We start from the raw sequence: 18,768 nt of genomic DNA, 5'->3' as shown, positions 1-18,768 counted from the left end.
AAATAAAGTAATACATACAAAAATATGCTTTAGGAAAGGAGAACATTTTGAAAAGGTTAGTATTCATAATGTATTAACTCAGGGTCTGGTGAACAGTTCTGCACTAATAATGAAAGAAAAAAATTATGCAGGAAAGTAGGGGATTCAAAATGGATGTGGCTCAGTCAGTGGCAATATCATATTGAAAGACAGCTCACAAAAAGAATCTATTGGGTTGATCCTAGACAAGAAGCAAACAGTTGCTGCACGGACATTACGGATAAATAAAACACTGAAATACAGCAAATGTATTGCATACTAGCCAATCCAGCACACAGTCCATACAATCAAGCTGAAGAAAATTATATTAGTATCCAATGTCTTATTATAACATGTCATTAGAGATAGTTGTTGAACATGGTTGGTGACAGGCTTTAGCTCTGGTCTTGTTTAAGGAATTGGTACAACATGCGCATAAACTAATTTACAGACAACCTAAATCAGGATGATGGAATATGGATTTCAACATCATTTCTTCCTGATACAAATTCAGCGCTTAACCACTCTGTCATGTGCACAGGCTCAGTGTATATCAGCATATGTTAGTAACAAAGAGATAAAAAAATATATAAAAATAACTATGTAGAGTAAATTATCAAAATTATGAGCTAAATAGAAAACAAACATAATGATGGAGATCTGTCTACAGCTGAAGAAGGAAAATAATTTTGATGTGGATATCATGCATGATTACCAGTCAACAAGTATTGTTTTAAAATAAATAACTTATTATTCAAGAAAAATAAACTACTTTCTTGTGACAATATATGGACAAAATGCACAATAGCCATAAGTTGCATAAAAAAATATTACGGTGGAGAAATAAATTACTCACTGCTAGTTATCAATTGCTATACTGGAAAACGTTAAATGAACATGAAATCACTTTTAGAAAGACAGAGGGAAGAATTTTAACTCAGTAATTTGACAGAAACCAATTAATAAACTGTTGATACAACAGTTTAGTGACCTAAATTGGATACTTATCTTAAAAAATGTTGGTGAAGTAATAACATGCAGTTTTCACCTCCAAGCTGAGTGCAAAGTAGTACTTTTGGATCAGGAAGGCTATCAGCATACCAAAACAAGCACATGAAACCCAAGATGAGTCAATGCATATTACATAACAGACCTTACATCACCTTACATGTTAGTGTGGCCAGGATTGCAGTAATCCTGACATTAACTGGGTTGCTCTACCAACCAACAATGAATTCATATTATTTTATACATGGCATATAAATGAGGGTACAAAAGAAAAATAGTCACAAATAATGAAGCAAGTGGACAAGTAAACAAAGCGAGTAATGAAAAAAGCGAACAAATAAAGTAATAAGATTGTTGGTTGGTTGATTTGGGGTAGGGGACCAAACGACGAAGTCATTGGTCCCATCGAACGAGGGAAAGATGGGGAAGGAAATCAGCCGTGCCCTTTCAAAGGAACCACCTCGGCATTTGCCTGAAGCAATTTAGGGGAATCATGGAAAACCTAAATCAGAATGGCCGGATGCAGGTTTGAACTTTCATCCTCCTGAATGCGAGTCCAGTGCATTAATTACTATACCACCTCACTCAGTGAAAACTAATAAGATGCAATAGAGATGGACTGTTAAAAATTGGAACCATTAAAAATACCTACTTTTAAAGCTGAATGTTATGATACAAGCTAATATTCAAAAACAAACAATAAATAAATAAAATCTGTGCTCATAAGGCCATTGCTAAGAAAGGCTACATAAAGGATTTTAAGACAAACAGATCACACCAGAAGCTGACCACTACAAAAGTATGGTCATAACTCTACAGAAGTGGAAGGAAAAATGGAAGTGAGAATTAATGTAAATTTGTACAGACCAGCAGGGTGAGGAGCAGTGATAAGACACAGTCATAGGAAAATGGCTTCAGAAACAGGAGTAATTTACAACACTGTGGTTTTTATGACAACACTTGCTTTTTACCCATGACTTCACTCAGTTACAAGTATGTCACACATCTCCCCCTGCCCCCTCTCTCTTTGTCCATCTCCTCCTCCTCCACCCTCTGTCCATCTCCTACTCCACCTCCATCTGCCCATCTCTTAGTGCCCTCTATGTCCATCTGCTCCTATGCCCCCACCTCTCTCTCTCCATCTCCCCTTTTACCCTCTCTCTCTGTCTGTCTACGCCTCCCTCCTCTCTCGCCATATCCTCCTCACCTCTCTCTTTGCATATCTCCACCTCTCACACTCTCACCATCCACTTCTCCCCCCCTTTCTCTCTGTACTTCTCCAATGTCACCCCATTTTCATCCTACCACCACCCCAGTGGGAAGTAATTCTTACTCCCACAGTATTTATTACCAGACAATAAGTGGTATACACTGAGGTGATGAAAGTCATTGGATAGTGATATACACATATACAGGTGGTAGTAGTATCTCACACACAAGGTATAAAAGGCCAGTGCATTGGTGGAGTTATCATTTGTGCTCAGGTAATTCATGTGAAGAGGTTTCCAATGTGTATGTGGTCACACAATGGGAATTAACAGACCTTGAATGTGGAATAGTAGTATGAGCTAGACACATGGGACATTCCATTTTGGAAACCATTAATGGATCCAATATTCCTAGATCCACAGCGTCAAGAGTGTGCCAAAAAAAAACAAATTTCAGGTATTACCTCTCATCGTGCACAATGCAGTGGCCAACGGCCTTCACTTAATGACCAACAGCAGCGACATTTGCATATAGTTTTTAGTGCTAATAGAAAAGCAACACTCCATGAAATAACTGCAGAAGTCAATGTGGGATGTACAATGAATATATCCGTTGGGACAGTCTGGTGAAATTTGACATTAATAGGCTATGACAGCAGGCGACAGGTGGTAGTGCCGTAGCTAACTGCATAAAATTGCCTGCAGCACTTGTCCTGGGCTCGTGCCCATATTGGTTGGACCCTAGATGGCTGGAAAACCATGACATGATCAGATGAGTCCCAGTTTCAGTTTGTAAGTGCTGATGGTAGGGTCTAAGTGTGGAGCAGACCCCATGAAACCATGGACCCAAGATGTCAACAAGCACTGTGCAAGCTGGTGGTGGTCCTGTAGTGGTGTGGGCTATGTTTCTGTGGAATAGACTGGGTACTCAGGTCTAAGTGAACCAATCATTGACTATAAATGGTTATGTCTGGCTACTTGGGGACCATTTGCAGCCATTCATGTTCCCATTCAAAGATGTCTCTCATGAGAACACAGTTGTTCATGACTGGTAAGAAGAACATTCTGGAAAATTCATGTGAATGATCTGGCCACCCACTTCACCTGATGTGAATCCCACCAGACATTTATGGTACCTAATCAAAAGGTCAGTTCATGTGCAACACCCTGCACCAACAACACATTCACAGTTATCGACAGCTATAGAGGCACCATGGCTCAATATATCTGCATGGGCTTGTTGAGTCCATGCCACATTGACTTTTTGTGCTACACGGAGCAAAAGGAAGTCTGACACTATATTAAGGGGTACCTCATGACTTTTGTCACCTCAGTGTGTGTACCAAGTTCCATTGAAGTCAATGTAGTGGTCTAGGAGTGGGAGTGGAACATACTCACATACATGTATTTTTTTCTAATGTACAAGCTTTTTACCTATGACCTAAAATGCCATGTACAAATGTCACATATATTACACAAATACTGCAGAGTGGGGTGAAGTGAGACATCACCATCTTTGCTATTTTGTTAGTGCTGACATCTAGTGACTCATTCTGAAGGAAGTTAGTCTCTGCTCTTAGTTTCGTCCATTGAGGTTTAATAAAGCAGATGCACCATATTTTAAGCTAATTGTGTTAGTAACTAATCCACTGAATAATTTTTTCTTTCATATAGGAAAAGGAAAACTATGTGATATCTTCACAAACCACCTCACTAGCTATGGAGAACATTAATTTAATTCTCAAACTAACCAACAACCTCAAGAGCTGGTAGTGAGTTTATGTAGTACACAAATTTTTGAAATGTATTTGTCATTAATTTATTCATGAGGCTAATTTGTTTAAATAATCACTGTTTTCAAGGGGTGAAGTGGAACATGGTCAGAAAGTGTAAAAACGTTACTGGTAGTGCTGGGCTCTTTAAGTGTGACTAAAATACAATGGAAAAGGCTATTTCAGAGTACAGGAGAAGTAGTAAAACTTCAAGGAAAACAGCTGAGGAATATGGTGTTCCAAAAACAACACTGAGAAATAGGGTAATGAAAACTTGAAGAGGGAACATGGAGGTCAGCAAGTTTTAGTGAGGAACATGAAAAATCAATAGTAACAGGAATTTTAATCTGTGCACAAATGAGGATTCCCCTTAAAAGTGGTGATTTTAGGGATATGACGAAAACTTTTCTTGATTGGCATGGACATCATGTGAATAAGTTCAAGGACAAAAGACCAGGGAGGGACTAGATCAAGAATCTATCTGAAACTGTAAAGAGATCAAGGGCTACTGCTGATGAAGAATCTCTCATTGCTTACTAAAAACCTGCAACCTAATTTGAAACACATTCCTCCAGAGACTATATAAAATTATGATGAAACAAACTTCACATATGATCCTTGGTCTTCCACAACCATTGTGAGAAGCAGATGTTGAGATCCTGAAAGAGTTTTTGATCACATCAAAACTGTCAACCAGTGTAATTTTTGTTGTATCTGGAAATGGAGAAATGCTTCCATTATTTGTTTTCTACAGGAATGGAAGCACAAGTCTCTACACAACTTGGACAGAAGATGGTGTTGAGGACACACACTATGCATTAAGCAAATCTGGTTGGATTTACACGCCATTATTTGAAGAATGGTTTTTGAAAATAGTTTACCATACTTAAGAAGGTCTGACAGAAGAAAATCTGTTGTGGAGGACAATTTTCCATGTCATTGTTTCCCAGGAAGTCATAAGGCCACATCAATTTCACAATATTGCTTATATAATGCTGGCTCTGAATTCTACACACCTTACTCAGCCACCGATGTTGCTCTATTCAGGTCCATGAAGGCAGCATGGAGAGTTGATTTGATCAACTGGAAAAAACAGAACAAGGACTGCCTGTCAATGTCCAGTTTCCAAGAAATCCAAAGGAAGCATTGGAGAAAGTTGAAAACACACCAATGAGAATGTGGTATAATATCATTAGATCCTCATAACATGCTACAGAAAGGACCAAGGAAAGTTTAGCACTCAGAGTCAGAGAAGATATGGACAGATGTTCTATACACATCAAAAAACTTTTGCATCACCTCATTTCTGAAAGTTGTGGAACCTGTACAGAAAATTGGAATAGAGATCAACATAAACATCATTTCTGCCCTCTTTATTACTCATGAAGACCTCACATTGCATGTTGTACCAGCATACAGTGAGACCTTCAGATGTGGTGCTCCAGATTGCTGTACACACCAGTTCCTCTAATACCCAGCAGCACATCCTCTTGCATTAATGCGTGCCTATATTCATTGTGGCATACTATCCACAATTTCATCAAGCCACTGTTGGTCCAAATTGTCCCACTCCTCAACAGCGATTCGGTGTAGATCCCTCAGAGTCGTTGGTGGGTCACATCATCGATAAACAGCCCTTTTCAATCCATCCCAGGCATTTTCGATAAGGTTCATGTCTGGAGGACATGCTGTGGCCATCCTAGTTGAGTGGTGTCATTATCCTGAAGAAAGTCATTCACAAGATGGGGATGAAGGAGGCATAAATTGTCATCCATGAAGCCAAATGCCTCGCCAATATCCTGCTGATAAGGTTGCTCTATCAGTTGGAGGATGGCATTCACATATCATACAGCCATTATGGTGCCTTCCATGACCACCAGTGGCATACGTCGGCTCCAAATAATGCCACCCCAGAACACCAGGGGACCTCCACCTTGTGGCACTCGCTGGACCGTGTGTCTAAGGCGTTCAGTCTGACTGGGTTGCCTCCAAACACATCTCTGACGATTGTCTAGTTGAAGGTATATGCGGCACTCATCGGTGAAGAGAACATGATGCCAATCCTGAGCGGTCTATTTGGCATGTTATTGGGTCCATCTGTACCGCACTGCAGGGTGTCATGGTTGTGAAATTGAACCTTGCCATGGACGTCATGAGTGAAGTTGGGCCTCATGCAGCCTATTGCGCACAATTTGAGTTGTAACATGACGTCCTGAGGCTGCACAGGAAGTATTATTCAACAAGGTGGTGTTGCTGTCAGGGCTCCTCCGACCCATAAACCACAGGTGGCAGCCATCAATTGCAGTAGTAGCCCTTGCGCAGTCTGAGCAAGGCACGTCATCAACAGTTTCTGTCTCTCTGTATCTCCTCCATGTCCAAACAATATTGCTTTGGTTCATTCTGAAACACTGCTCTTGCTGAGAGCCCTTGCTGGCACAAAGTAACACTGCAGATGTGATCAAACCATGGTACTGACCATCTAGGTATGGTTGAACTACAGACCACACGACTGCGTACCTCCTTCATGGTGGAATGACTGGAACTGATCAGCTGTCAGACCCCCTCAGTCTAATAGGTGCTGCTCATGCATGGTTGTTTACAACTTTGAGCAGGTTTAGTGACATGTCTGTACAGTCAAAGGGACTGTGTCTGTGATACAATATCCACAGTCAATGTCTGTCTTCAGGAGTTCTGGGAACCAGGGTGATGCAATTTTTTTTTTTTATGTGTGTATATGAAAAGCTTGTCACAGCTGTATCTAGTGGTTTATCAAGAAGTAGGGGCAGAAAACTGACTGTTCAATCAGGTATAAGTATTTTTCCTGCTGATTTTGGCCTCAGGTGTTGGCCACAACTTCTGCCAGCTACACCAGTATCTCTGAGCATCAGTCTTCCAGTAATGTCTGATCTGTTGAAATGCTGATTGATGTGAAGGAACTGTTGAGAAAAAGTTTGGATTCCTCCAGATGAGAACAGTAGTGGTGAAATAAAATGTCAGTTTCTACTAAGAATGAGGGTACAAGCCAGGGACTTCATTGTGGGGAAATTCACCACAGAGGAAGACCTCTAAGATAAAACCATGTAGGTGAGGTAATCAGCACACCAAAGAATAATATGATTGAAGTAAATTTTCTAATAAAAAAGGATGGTATAAAGTACAATATTCCATATCCTCCCATTTCTGACATCCAGTATGTTCTGTAAAAATATATTATATGGGGTACTGATGTGTATAGAGACATCAGGAGAGGGTGATTTCTCTTTCTAACTTTGTCCAAGAATGTTGACATAATGAAAGTTCGATAAGTGGAAGTTGGTATGATATTTTTTTCATGTTAGAGTGCATTACAATTGTCTTCTTTTCAGAAAATTCCTGTTGTTAACATAAACTAGTAAAACTTCATGTACAGCAGCCTACAATAAACAATTTTCTACTTACTGTGCTCTGAGGTGTTACTTACCTGCAGAATGGGTAGGGGGGTGGCAAAATCTCTGTTCCTTTTCCCCCCACAGTGCACTAGAGGGAGATTAAAGCACAAATAAATTTCTCTCCCAATCCACCCCAAGAGACCCCGACATGGGACAATTCTTAAACCCACAGAAATGCCCAAAACCAAATGTATTTTTAAAAATTTGAGTCCCGGCACACTATATCACAATGTTGCATGATTTTATATGTAAAGTGGCATGAAGCACTGAAGTAAATTCAATGGGGTATTCACTGAGAATGTGTCCCACTTCACCCTGTTTTACACAATGCAACCCCAAAGAGGATGTCAAGTTTATCTGTGGTATACACCCATGTGATATGATGTTTGTTCCCTAAACAACAAATTCCTCTCCTGTGCCAACCTCTTCATCTCATAGTACCACTTGTTACCTATGTCTTCAATTATTTGCTGGATGTATTTCAATCTCTGTCTTCCTCTACAGTTTTTATCCTCTACTGCTCCCTCTAGTATTATGGAAGTTATTCCCTGATGTCTTAATAGATGTCCTATTGTCCTGTCCCTTATCCTTGTCAGTGTTTTGTAGATATTCCATTCCACTCCAATTCTGCACAGAACCTCCTCACTCCTTACCTTTTCAGTCCACCGATTTTTCAACATTCAGCTGTAGACCACATCTCAAATGCTTCAGTTCTCTTCTGTTCTGGTTTTCCCACAGTCCATGTTTCACTACCATACAGTGATGTGCTTTAGACGTACATTCTCAGAAATTTCTCCCTCAAATTAAGGCCTATGTTTGATACTAGTTGACTTCTCTTGGGCTGTAATTCACTCTTTGCCAGGGCAAGTCTGCTTTTGATGTCCTTGCTCAGTCCGTCATTGGTTACTTTGCTGCCTAGGTAGTAGAAATCCTTAACTTCATCTACTACATGACCATCAATCTTGATGTTCAATTTTGCACTGTTCTCATTTCTGCTACTTCTCATTACTTCACCTTTTTTTTATTTACTCTCAATCCATATTCTGTATTCATTGGGCTGTTCAGTCCATTCAGCGGATCATGTAATTCTTCTTCACTTTCACTGAGAATAGCAATCTCATTGTATCATTGATATCCTTTCACCATGAATTTTAATTCTACTCCTGAACCTTTCTTTTATTTCCATCATTGCTTCTTCGATAAATAGATTGAACTGTCGAGGAAAAAGACTACATCCCTGTCTTATGTCCTTTTTAATCCAAGCACTCCATTCTTGGTCTTCCACTCTTATTATTCCCTCTTGACTCTTGTACAAATTGTATAGTACCCATCTCTTCCTATAGCTTATCCCTATTTTCTGCAGAATTTCAAACATCTTGCACCATTTGACACTGTTGAACCCTTTCCCAGGTCAAAAACTCCTATGAACAAGTCTTGATTTTTCTTTAGTCTTGCTTCCATTATCAACTGTAACATTAGAATTGTCTCTCTGGTGCCTTTGATGCCTTTACCTTTCCTAAAGCCAAACTGATTGTCATCTATCACAATCTCATTTTTCTTTTCCATTCTTCTGTGTATTATTATTGTCAGCAACTTGGATGCATGCACTGTTAAGCTGGTTGTGCAATAATTCTTGCACCTATCAACTCTTGCAGTCTTGGGAATTGTTTTTTTGTTTAAGATCTATGATTTTTCCACTAAATCAGTATCTTATTCTCTGTATTTTTTATTTCTGCCTGTCCACTTCCCTTCACCATCTTCCATCTGGCATCTACACCTCCTCCTTTTGCTGTCCACCTTCCCATCTCTCTGTCCATCTCCTTCCCCCTCTCTCTGTCTCCTCCCCACCTCTCTGTGTCCATCTCCTGCCCTCTCCATGTCCATCTCCTCCTACCCCATTCCCTCTCCATCTCCTACTTCCTCCCCCCTTCTCTGTCCATTTCCTTCCTCACTCCATCTTTCCATCTCTTTCTTCTCCTTCTCTCTGCTCATCTCCACCTCACCATCTCTCTGTATATCTACTCTTTCCCCTCTCTCTGTCCATCACCTCCTCGCCCTTCTCTCTTTCCACCTCCTCCTGTCCCTCCTTCTATCCATCTCCTTGTCTCCCTCTCTCCTCCCATCACCTCCTCCACCTCTGTCTTTCCATCTCATCTCCCCCCTCTCTCTTTCCATCACCTGTTCACCCCTCTCTCCATTTATCTCCTCCTCTCCTCTCTATGTCCACTTCCTCCTCATCTTCTCACTTACTCTCATCTCCTCCTCCCCAATCTTCTCCCCCTCTCTCTATCCATTCCCTCCTTCCATGCTCTCTCTGCCTATCTCCTTCCCCTTCTATCTGTCCACCTCCTCTTCCCCTGTCTCTCTGCCCATCTCCTCCTCAGTCTGTCATCCTCCTATGTCACACCCACCTCAGTGAGAGCTAGGTGGTTTTTACTACCACAGTGCTTATTTCCAGAAAATAAGTAATATGTCTACCAAGTTTGGTTCAAATTGAATCAGAGATTTATAAGTTGATATGTTCCCATTTACATTCATTTAATGTGTATGTGAAGCTGAGCATTTGCCAGCAGTACTTTTGTTTAAGATCTATGATTTTTCCACTAAATCAGTATCTTATTCTCTGTATTTTTTATTTTTAAAATGTTATTGTATTAACAATGACAGTTACCTACTATTTATTTCATTTAGTCAGTGTAACATAAGCTATATTCAGTTTTATCAGGATGTGTATGCTTTACATTTTACCTTCAAAATTTCATTATAATCATTATAAAATATTTCCAACTGTAGCTTATCATGAATAGCTAAACAGATATAGACCAGTCAATATACTAAACTAAAAAAATCAAAGTTAGTAAATATTTTTGTAAAGTGAACGCATCTTATCATTTACAGGGCCAATTTTGTCTGGCTTTCTTGCATTCCTTCCAGTTGGTCTTCTATGACTGTGGCTACCCTAGATGGTCAGTTTTCTTGACACTACCAAATGCCATATTCTTTTATTATTTATTTAATGACTTTTATGGAAAGGCATATTCAAGCTACAACAAAAATCAGTCTGGTGAGGAGAAATCTATAAGCAATGGAAAAGTGGTTGAAGAAAAACAAGATTCGTATAATAAAGAAAAGGAAGCATGATGAGGTAATTAGTCTAGAATTTCATTAATAAGAAAATTTTATCTTAGAAAACTACAAATGTTCAAAGCTATAAATTAATGCTCTTGCTTTTTTTCAAATATTGTAGCTATTATTATTGTATTTTGAAAGTAAAAATATATTTTGCTGTTTCAAAGCTTATTGTGATATGCCAGTTTGGTGCTGGAAAGACCAGTTACTGCTGATTTCCAGTACGAGTACCTGTACTTAGTTATATGCTTTCAGAAGTATGTTAACGTTCTTTCCATGAAGGCTAGGATGTGTGTAAGTTTCCAGTGTTTTAATACTGAATGTACCTTAAGAATCAGTAAAGGCAAAGATTCGTAATTGGGTGCCTGAAAAGCTCAGGAAACTGGGGAAAAGGCAGTGTAATTTTACAAACAAACGGATTAAATTAGTTGCATCATATAGTAGAGATGCTGAGCCATGGACAGGCACAACAAAACGGTTGCTAATAAGTAAGCTTTTGGCTAAAAGGCCTTCTTCTGAATTAGACAACATACACGCTTTCGTGCGCGCGCACACACACACACACACACACACACACACACACACACACACACACACACACACATCACTGTCCCTGGCTTCTGAGGCCAGACTGCGAGTCACAGTGTTTTAATAGGTATACAATATGAGATATAAAACAAATAAACAATAATGTACAACGGTGGACAAGAATATGGGAAAACAACAACAACACAACACATTACCATGCCTATGGGATTCAAAACAGCTTCCTTTCATCTCATAATTCATAAATGTAAGTCCTGTAAAGTATTTAAGAGAATCATATGCCATTCTTTATGCAAAATAGTGACAACTGAAGGTAATGATAATGGAGGTATGTAGTAATCATGCTCCCTTCTCTCCAAAGTGGAACAGAATGGCTCAATAATATTGATATCTGGTGATTGTAGTGACTATGGGAGATGTGACACTTCATTTTCATGCTCATAAAACCAGTCCGGCATCATTCAGATTGCGTGAACAGGGGCCCTCTTGCCTTGGAACACAGCATTATCATTGGGGAACAAACACTGTACCATGGGATGTACCTTGGCAGTAATGCGACATTGCAAAGTACTCACGGATCCCATGGAATACCACAATTTGGATCTCTAAAACAACACCAAGCTCCCACCATGATTCACTCTTGGGTCACAAACTCTGCCAGAAGTTGAAAAGCAAGACTCATCTGATCAAGTGTCTTTCTTCCATTGCTCTATAATCCAGGTTTTATAGCTTTAGCACCACATTTTCCTGTTATGGATATTTGCTTCACTAATGTGTAGTTTTGAAATTCCATGCTTTGCAAATTCCCTGCTTATGGAGCTCCCTTTGTGTTGTTTCAGTGCTGACAGGGTTTGCAACTGTGACATTCAGTTCTGCAGTGACTTTTGCAGCTGTCATCCTCTACTTTTCATCACAATCCTTTTCAAAAATTCCTGTCACAATCATTCAACACACACTTTCATCTGTATTGCTACTTAGTGGATGATGTTTTTCCACTGTTGCTGTATGTGGTATAAATCTTTGATGCAGTGCCTCTTGAAACACCAAACACTATACAGATACCTTGGTTGCAGAATTGAGCACCAACAATTTGCCCACATTCAAATTCACTTATCTGCAAAACAGTGCACTCATAGCTTCACAGGACACTATTCTGACCATGACTGACACATGCAGTGTATTAAGGACACTGCACAAGTGTTGTTTGTGGTCAAACATAGCAATGCAAACTGCAGGCCTGGCTAGCATCTGCATTCACAATCAAACATGCATTTCTCATGGTGTTCCTATATTTTTATCCAACCCCTGTAGAATCTCAATAAAAATGAAATGAAAATGAGAAATAGAGATTTCAATTGTAATTCATCAGTTTCCATGTGACCATGTTATTCAACACTACTTCGTCATGAATTAATTGCTACATAAGTAATAGAAATCAGATAAGAAAATATAATAACCAAAAAATGAGACCTTAAAAAACACTTAAAACACATTTACACTAAGATGTAGGCCTACAATAAATACCCAGATGGAAAGAAACAAAATATGAGAAGGTAAAGGATACACTACAAGAAATGATGATCCCGATTTTTCTGGGAAGCTGTAAGAGAAAATAGCCAAATGCATCACTGTCATTTGAGGCAGGAAACAAGAGCCCAAAGGAATAAGGACTGAAAATACATAAGAGGTGGCTGATATGAAGAAATACTCCTAACATTCACCTGAAGTGATTTATGGAAGCCACAGGAAACCCAACGTGAGTGTACCATCATAAGTACTGCTCCTCCTACATCACTCAATAACATTTTTTGATACAGACAATTTTGATAAAGAAATTTTGTTGTTCGCAAGAAAGCTATTTGTAAAGTACTTCAGTGTTTACAGCTAAAGAAATGAAAATTAAAGTTTAATTTTTTGTCATATACTTGATGCAGAGCAACAATGTGCTGGAAGAAAAGTGTCATCTTCACCTTTGAATAGTAGTTATTGTAACAAGAGGACCTGACTTAGGCTGTATTGTCTGTTTCATATACATAAATACTATGATGATAGGCATGAGCATACACTGATTTAATCTTATTTCATACCTACATTACTTAACCAACATATTATATTTGCTAAATCTAGTTTAAGGTGATAATTATAGTCCATTGTCAAATTATAGATGTACTAGTTAAATTTTTAAATGCAAGTAGGTTATTAACTTTGTCTCTTGTACCAAAGAGTATCTTAAATGATTATATTCAAGAGTCTATAAATACGCTCTGCATTTTTAAGAGGGATATCATAATTTACAAAAAAGTGTTCTACTGTGTCCCAAAACCAGAACAATCTTTATACAATCTGCAGACATTTTCATTGTTGCTAATTTCATGGGGTAGTGGCTATAAGGTTGTATTGGCACCACCCACACACTATAATGCTGTAAACAAAATACATGTTTTGTATTCCATGTTGTGCACTGTTAGTGCTGACTCTGAGGAACAGGGACACTGAATATTGCCACTAAATTATCATGATCCAGCACTATGACTGCTCATTACAGTTGTGCCCACCTAAACTGTTCCACTTGTTTCATACACATCCTAAACAATAAATATTTCAAAGTTTTGCCAAAGAAAATAAAAATTGCATGAACTATACAGACTTGTAACATTCATTACACAGCCTCCATAAAATACATGCCTGCCAATGTAGAATCATAGTGAATAAACATTTCATGCTTTTACTACAAAAACATAAAAAAAGTTTTGCAATTTAGTTCCAAGAACATTATTCCACGCAAGACAGATTTTTACAAAATTCTAGGAGAACTGAAAACACCTTTTTTCTTAGGTAAAACATATTATGAGAACGTTACCAGTATCAGTATGCTTTCTTATTTTGGACATTTCTGTGACTCCTTAAAATAGTTACCAATACTTATGTGCACACCCAGACTTGATATGTTATCAAAACATTAAAGTATAACTTGGTGTTGCACAACTTACCTACAAGTTATGAAGTGAGGGAGTACATTCATTTAACTAACAATTATAGAAGTGGAGCTATAGGATTAATCTTGAGAAGAGACACTATATTTTTTTATGTTTTAATTTACCACTCATTTTTGAGCTAGTCATTCTCAAAGCACTTAAAGTATTTTATTTTACAGGATCAGAAAGGAAACTTTGCCATTCATTTTTCTGTTTATGGCTGTGGTATGTCGAAAAGCTGCCCAACATAGACTGTTTCATCATCTGAAGCACTGATTATGCAGCTGTGTCAATGAACATTTTGCATGTTGTATTTGTCAATGCTGCAGAAATAATGGAAAATTAATCTCTATGATATTTCCATGGTTTCTGTTTGAAACCCACTGTTTTGTCATAAGATGTAGTACATGTTTTTTTTGTGCTCTCTGTTAGCTTTTGAATGGAAAAAGGGAAGAACAGTGGACATATATTTTATTTAGTATAGTATTTTTGACATTTTACTTGTCAAACCAAAGGTTTTTCTGTATGGGTATGGTGGTTCCAGATGTAATACTGCACCTGTCTGCTATATGACTACTTCACAATACATTATATTTCACATGGTCTAAGAAACTGTTATAAATATGTATGATACTTTGATTCACTAGCTTTCGACCAAGTATGTTAAAGATCATTTGCCTTAGATAATAATTTTACAAATTATAGGATAATGAAGATGAACACACAATGTAAAATTCATTGGAATGATTAAAAACTGTACTTCACATTTCACATTCACTGATGAAACACTATTTGTCACATATTTTTACCTTGATTGGCACGCATATAATACACTCAAAATTCATTCAGTTAACTTATTTCTTGCAGCCACCTGGACTGATGAAATATTAAAAACGTGCCAGTTTCTGACAAATTTTGTGAATAGTAACAGAAATGCCATGAGTTATTCTTAAATTGGCTTCTAAGTTTACTTTTAGTAACAAAACTTCATTATGCTGATAAAATAATGAATCTATCTTTATTGTCTTTGAGATTGATTAAAATTTAACACAACCTTTAAAAAACTTTATAAATTGAGATACTATTTACCTTCCACAAATAAAAAAAAATCATATGCACACACATCACACTCTCATCATAAATTGAAGAATAGCCTTTGGGTTTGTGGAAAGTGTCAATAATAAAAAGCTATGTACACTTTCTTTCCTTTGTTAAACTGCAAATAATTATCAAAAATAAATTATTTATATCTCAAGAAGCTTTTTTTATGTCTTTTTAAGTTTATTTAGTCATTGATGTTATAAACCGAAAGGTTGTTTGTAAAAATGTCTATTTATTGTACATTTATTAAGGATTTCATTCATCGATAATGATGTATTTCTTCAGCTTTATCACTCTGAATTGTTTCTAGTACATTCCATTACCAAAAATTAAATAAAAATGTAACATCATTAAGTATTTTTTCTGAATTTCTTGGTTTCTTTATTCCATTCTAGATTAATAACTTTTCAGTAAATTTTCATTCAGATGTCTGTTACAATCATTCTAAATGTAACTATACCTACATTTATTACACATAAGTATCCTTGCACATTGATGCATATATGTATACTCAACAATAAGGTAAATAATTTAACATTTAGAAACATGAAATAAGTTGTCTTATGTTTGATAGCACTGATTTACCACAAGACAGGAAACAGAAAAGACAGTCATTCAAAAATATTTTGAATACAGCTTCTGTTGAAATGGTTCTATTGTTTTGCTTTGATCTGCTGAATACCAGAGGACTTTTAAGTCTATCAATAGAATGGAACACAGAGCAAACATTGTTATTACATGAACGGTATAATTCTTACATCCGTATTTTTGCTGTATTTCAAAATATCAATATTATGTCCTTTAAATAAGATTAAAATCTGTGATTCAAAAATAACTGTGCCATTTGATTGATGAAATGAATTCACTGCCAAAATTTTTGTACTTTGGGTAAGTGGTATGCTACATGTATATTTTTCTGTATTGTTGCCTGTGAAGAAAAATATATGGAACATGTTATCATCAGCCCATATTTTTTTGTTTTGTGATCAGTTCTGCCTTCACAGTGTAATTTAATTTGTTTATTTTGCTGTAGGTGACTACTACACACAAATACATCATGTGGTCATCTGAAATGAGTCACTGATTTTACATTTTTAATAATATCAAACTTCAAAACTGAAGATCTTGCTCATCACAGACTTATATTGCACAGATGCTACATATGTTTAAAGAAACTAACTCAGAAGCTGAGCCTAATAAATAGCTAAAACAAAATAGTGAAGAAAATAAAACAAAGTGATAGGTGTTTTAAAAAATTACAAGAGTGTATCCAAGGGCAGACACCAAAGATGGTATCTTGATAGTGAGTGATGACACAGGGTGGCAGAGCTCTAACAAACAAAACATGCAGAAGCAGCCCTGTGCGATAATAATTCTTCTGTTTGTTGTATCAGATGATTGGGTAGCATGGCCAGTCCAGCACTGGACATGATAGTGAGCAGTGACACGAGATTGGAGGCATGACCCATAGAGTCAGGTTGGAGCACAGAGGTCTGGGCCTCAGTGAAGAAAGCAACACCAACAACCCGTGGATGAAAGTCTGTGGCATCATAGCATGCGTATGAAGGGCAGGGGCAACAGAGTGCTTGTGCAAAGGGTGGGTGGCAACTTGGCAGTAGGTCATGTGTGGGAGACATCCAGGCACAGACTCTGAACTAAGGACCCCTCAGATATGCCCAGGAGTTGTTGATGTCAGCCTGCAGGTGGCCCATGCTGGATCATACCACTTCAAGTTCTGGTAGCATCAGGTCTAGGCTCAACTCAAGCCATGGCTAATGGCGGCAGGTGGACATTGTATTGATGACAGGCATGGAGTAGTTCTCAGCGTAGGCAGTAGTCAATAATGAGTGATGCTTGGTCCGTGAGTGGCTAGTGTTAATACTTGCTCATTGTGGGTCTATTACGAAAAGGTGCAATTTTAGTCATGTGGAGGGGCCAGGCAACACTGCATCAGGGTCCAGCCACAGTGCTGAAGCAGTGACTTGCACCATGTCAGCTCAGCAGTGTTCCAGCCTTGGAAATGAAATTTCAAAGGCAGCACACTGGGTTGCGTGGCTACGGATTATGAAGCCTGCTAGGGAAGTTGTTAGCATAACACTCCTCCCACTAGGATAGGTGTTAGCATAACATCCTCTCCACCCCCACCCCCACCCCCCGACCCCCCACCCCCTCTTTCAGAATATTCAGTTCACCGAAATGTGAGCTGTTTCTAAATCTATGAATTACTGAAGTCAAAGCAAGTCCTCTGGAGGAGATGGTATTTCCTCAGAACTACTGATATCCTTAGTGGGAGCCGGCCATAATAAAACTATTCTATCTGGCATAATTATTTAATTGGATAGATAAAACGTCTACTCACCAAGCGGCAGCAGAACACACACATAAAAAACTGTTGTGACTGGCAAGCTTTTGGAGCCAGTGGCTCCTTTTTCAGGCAGAAGGGTTGAAGGGGAAGGAAGAAGGGTGAAGGAGACGTACTGGAGAGATCTAGGAAAAGGTGTAGATTTCAGGAAAGTCACCCAGAGCCGCAGGTCAGGGGGAGACGTACCGTACAGGATGAGAAGGAAAGCAGCTGCTGACGTGTGTAAATATTAGTGAACACAAGTCATGGTTACGAAATACTAGCAAATTATTTACAGAAGAATGGAAAACTAGAAGAAACCAACCTTGGGGAAGATCAGTTTGGATTCCAAAGAAATGTAGGTTAAGGAAAAGCAAACCTATATTTGTAGCTTTTGTAGATTTGGAGAAAGCTTTTGACAATTCACCTAGAATACACTCTTTGAAATTCTGAAGGTGGCAGGGGTAAAATACAGAGACCAAAAGACTATTTACAGTTAGTACAGATGGCAATTATAAGGGTCGATAGGCACAATAGGGAAGCAGTAGTTGAGGGAAGAGTGGGACAGGGTTGTAGCCTAACGCTGATGTTATTCAGTTTGTACAGTGAACAAGCAGTAAAGTAAACCAAACAAAATTTTGGCAATGGACTTAAAGTCCAGGGAGAAGAAATAATAATTTTGAGGTTTGTTTATGACACCATAATTTTGTATGAAACAGCAAAAGGCTTGGAAGAGCAATTGAATGGAATAGACACTGTCTTAAAAGGATACAAAATGAACATAAAAAAAACAAGGTGAGTGAATTAGATCAGAAAATGAGACACTAAAAGTAATAAATGAGTTTTGCTACTTGGGCAGTAAAATAACTGATGATGGCTGAAGTAAAGAGAATGTAAAACATAGATTGCCAATAGAAAGAAAAAAGTTCTGAAGAAGAGGAGTTTGTTACCAACAAAAATAGTTTTAAGTGCTAGGAACCTTTTCCTGAAGGTATTGTCTGGAGTGTAGCTTTGTATGAAAGTGAAATGTAGACAATAAACAGCTCACACAAGATGAGAATAGAAGCTTTTGAAATGTGATGCTACAGAAGAATGCTAAGGATGAGATGGGTAGACCATGTAACCAATGGGGAGATACTGAACAGAATTGAGGAGAAAATTAATTTGTGGCATAATTTGACTAAACGAAGGGGTTGGTTGATAGAACACATTCTGAGACATCAAGGGATCAACAATTTAGTA

At 38.1% G+C, this 18,768-nt stretch overlaps 1 protein-coding gene across 1 annotated transcript in view; it reads left to right on the top strand.

Moving 5' to 3' along the window:
• Positions 1-15,485, top strand: part of LOC124555619 (elongation of very long chain fatty acids protein AAEL008004-like) — a 209,605-nt gene extending 194,120 nt beyond the window's left edge. The window contains exons 7-8 of the mRNA XM_047129588.1: positions 10,333-10,579; positions 14,264-15,485. Of these exons, the coding sequence (XP_046985544.1) occupies positions 10,333-10,575 (243 nt within the window). The 3' untranslated portion in view covers positions 10,576-10,579; positions 14,264-15,485. The remainder of the gene's footprint in view (positions 1-10,332; positions 10,580-14,263) is intronic.
• Positions 15,486-18,768: the final 3,283 nt, after the last annotated feature.

Source organism: Schistocerca americana, chromosome X (genome assembly GCF_021461395.2).
Source record: "Schistocerca americana isolate TAMUIC-IGC-003095 chromosome X, iqSchAmer2.1, whole genome shotgun sequence".
In the NCBI taxonomy this organism is placed as follows: Eukaryota; Metazoa; Arthropoda; class Insecta; order Orthoptera; family Acrididae; genus Schistocerca; species Schistocerca americana.
This window is presented reverse-complemented; position numbering and strand designations above follow the sequence as displayed.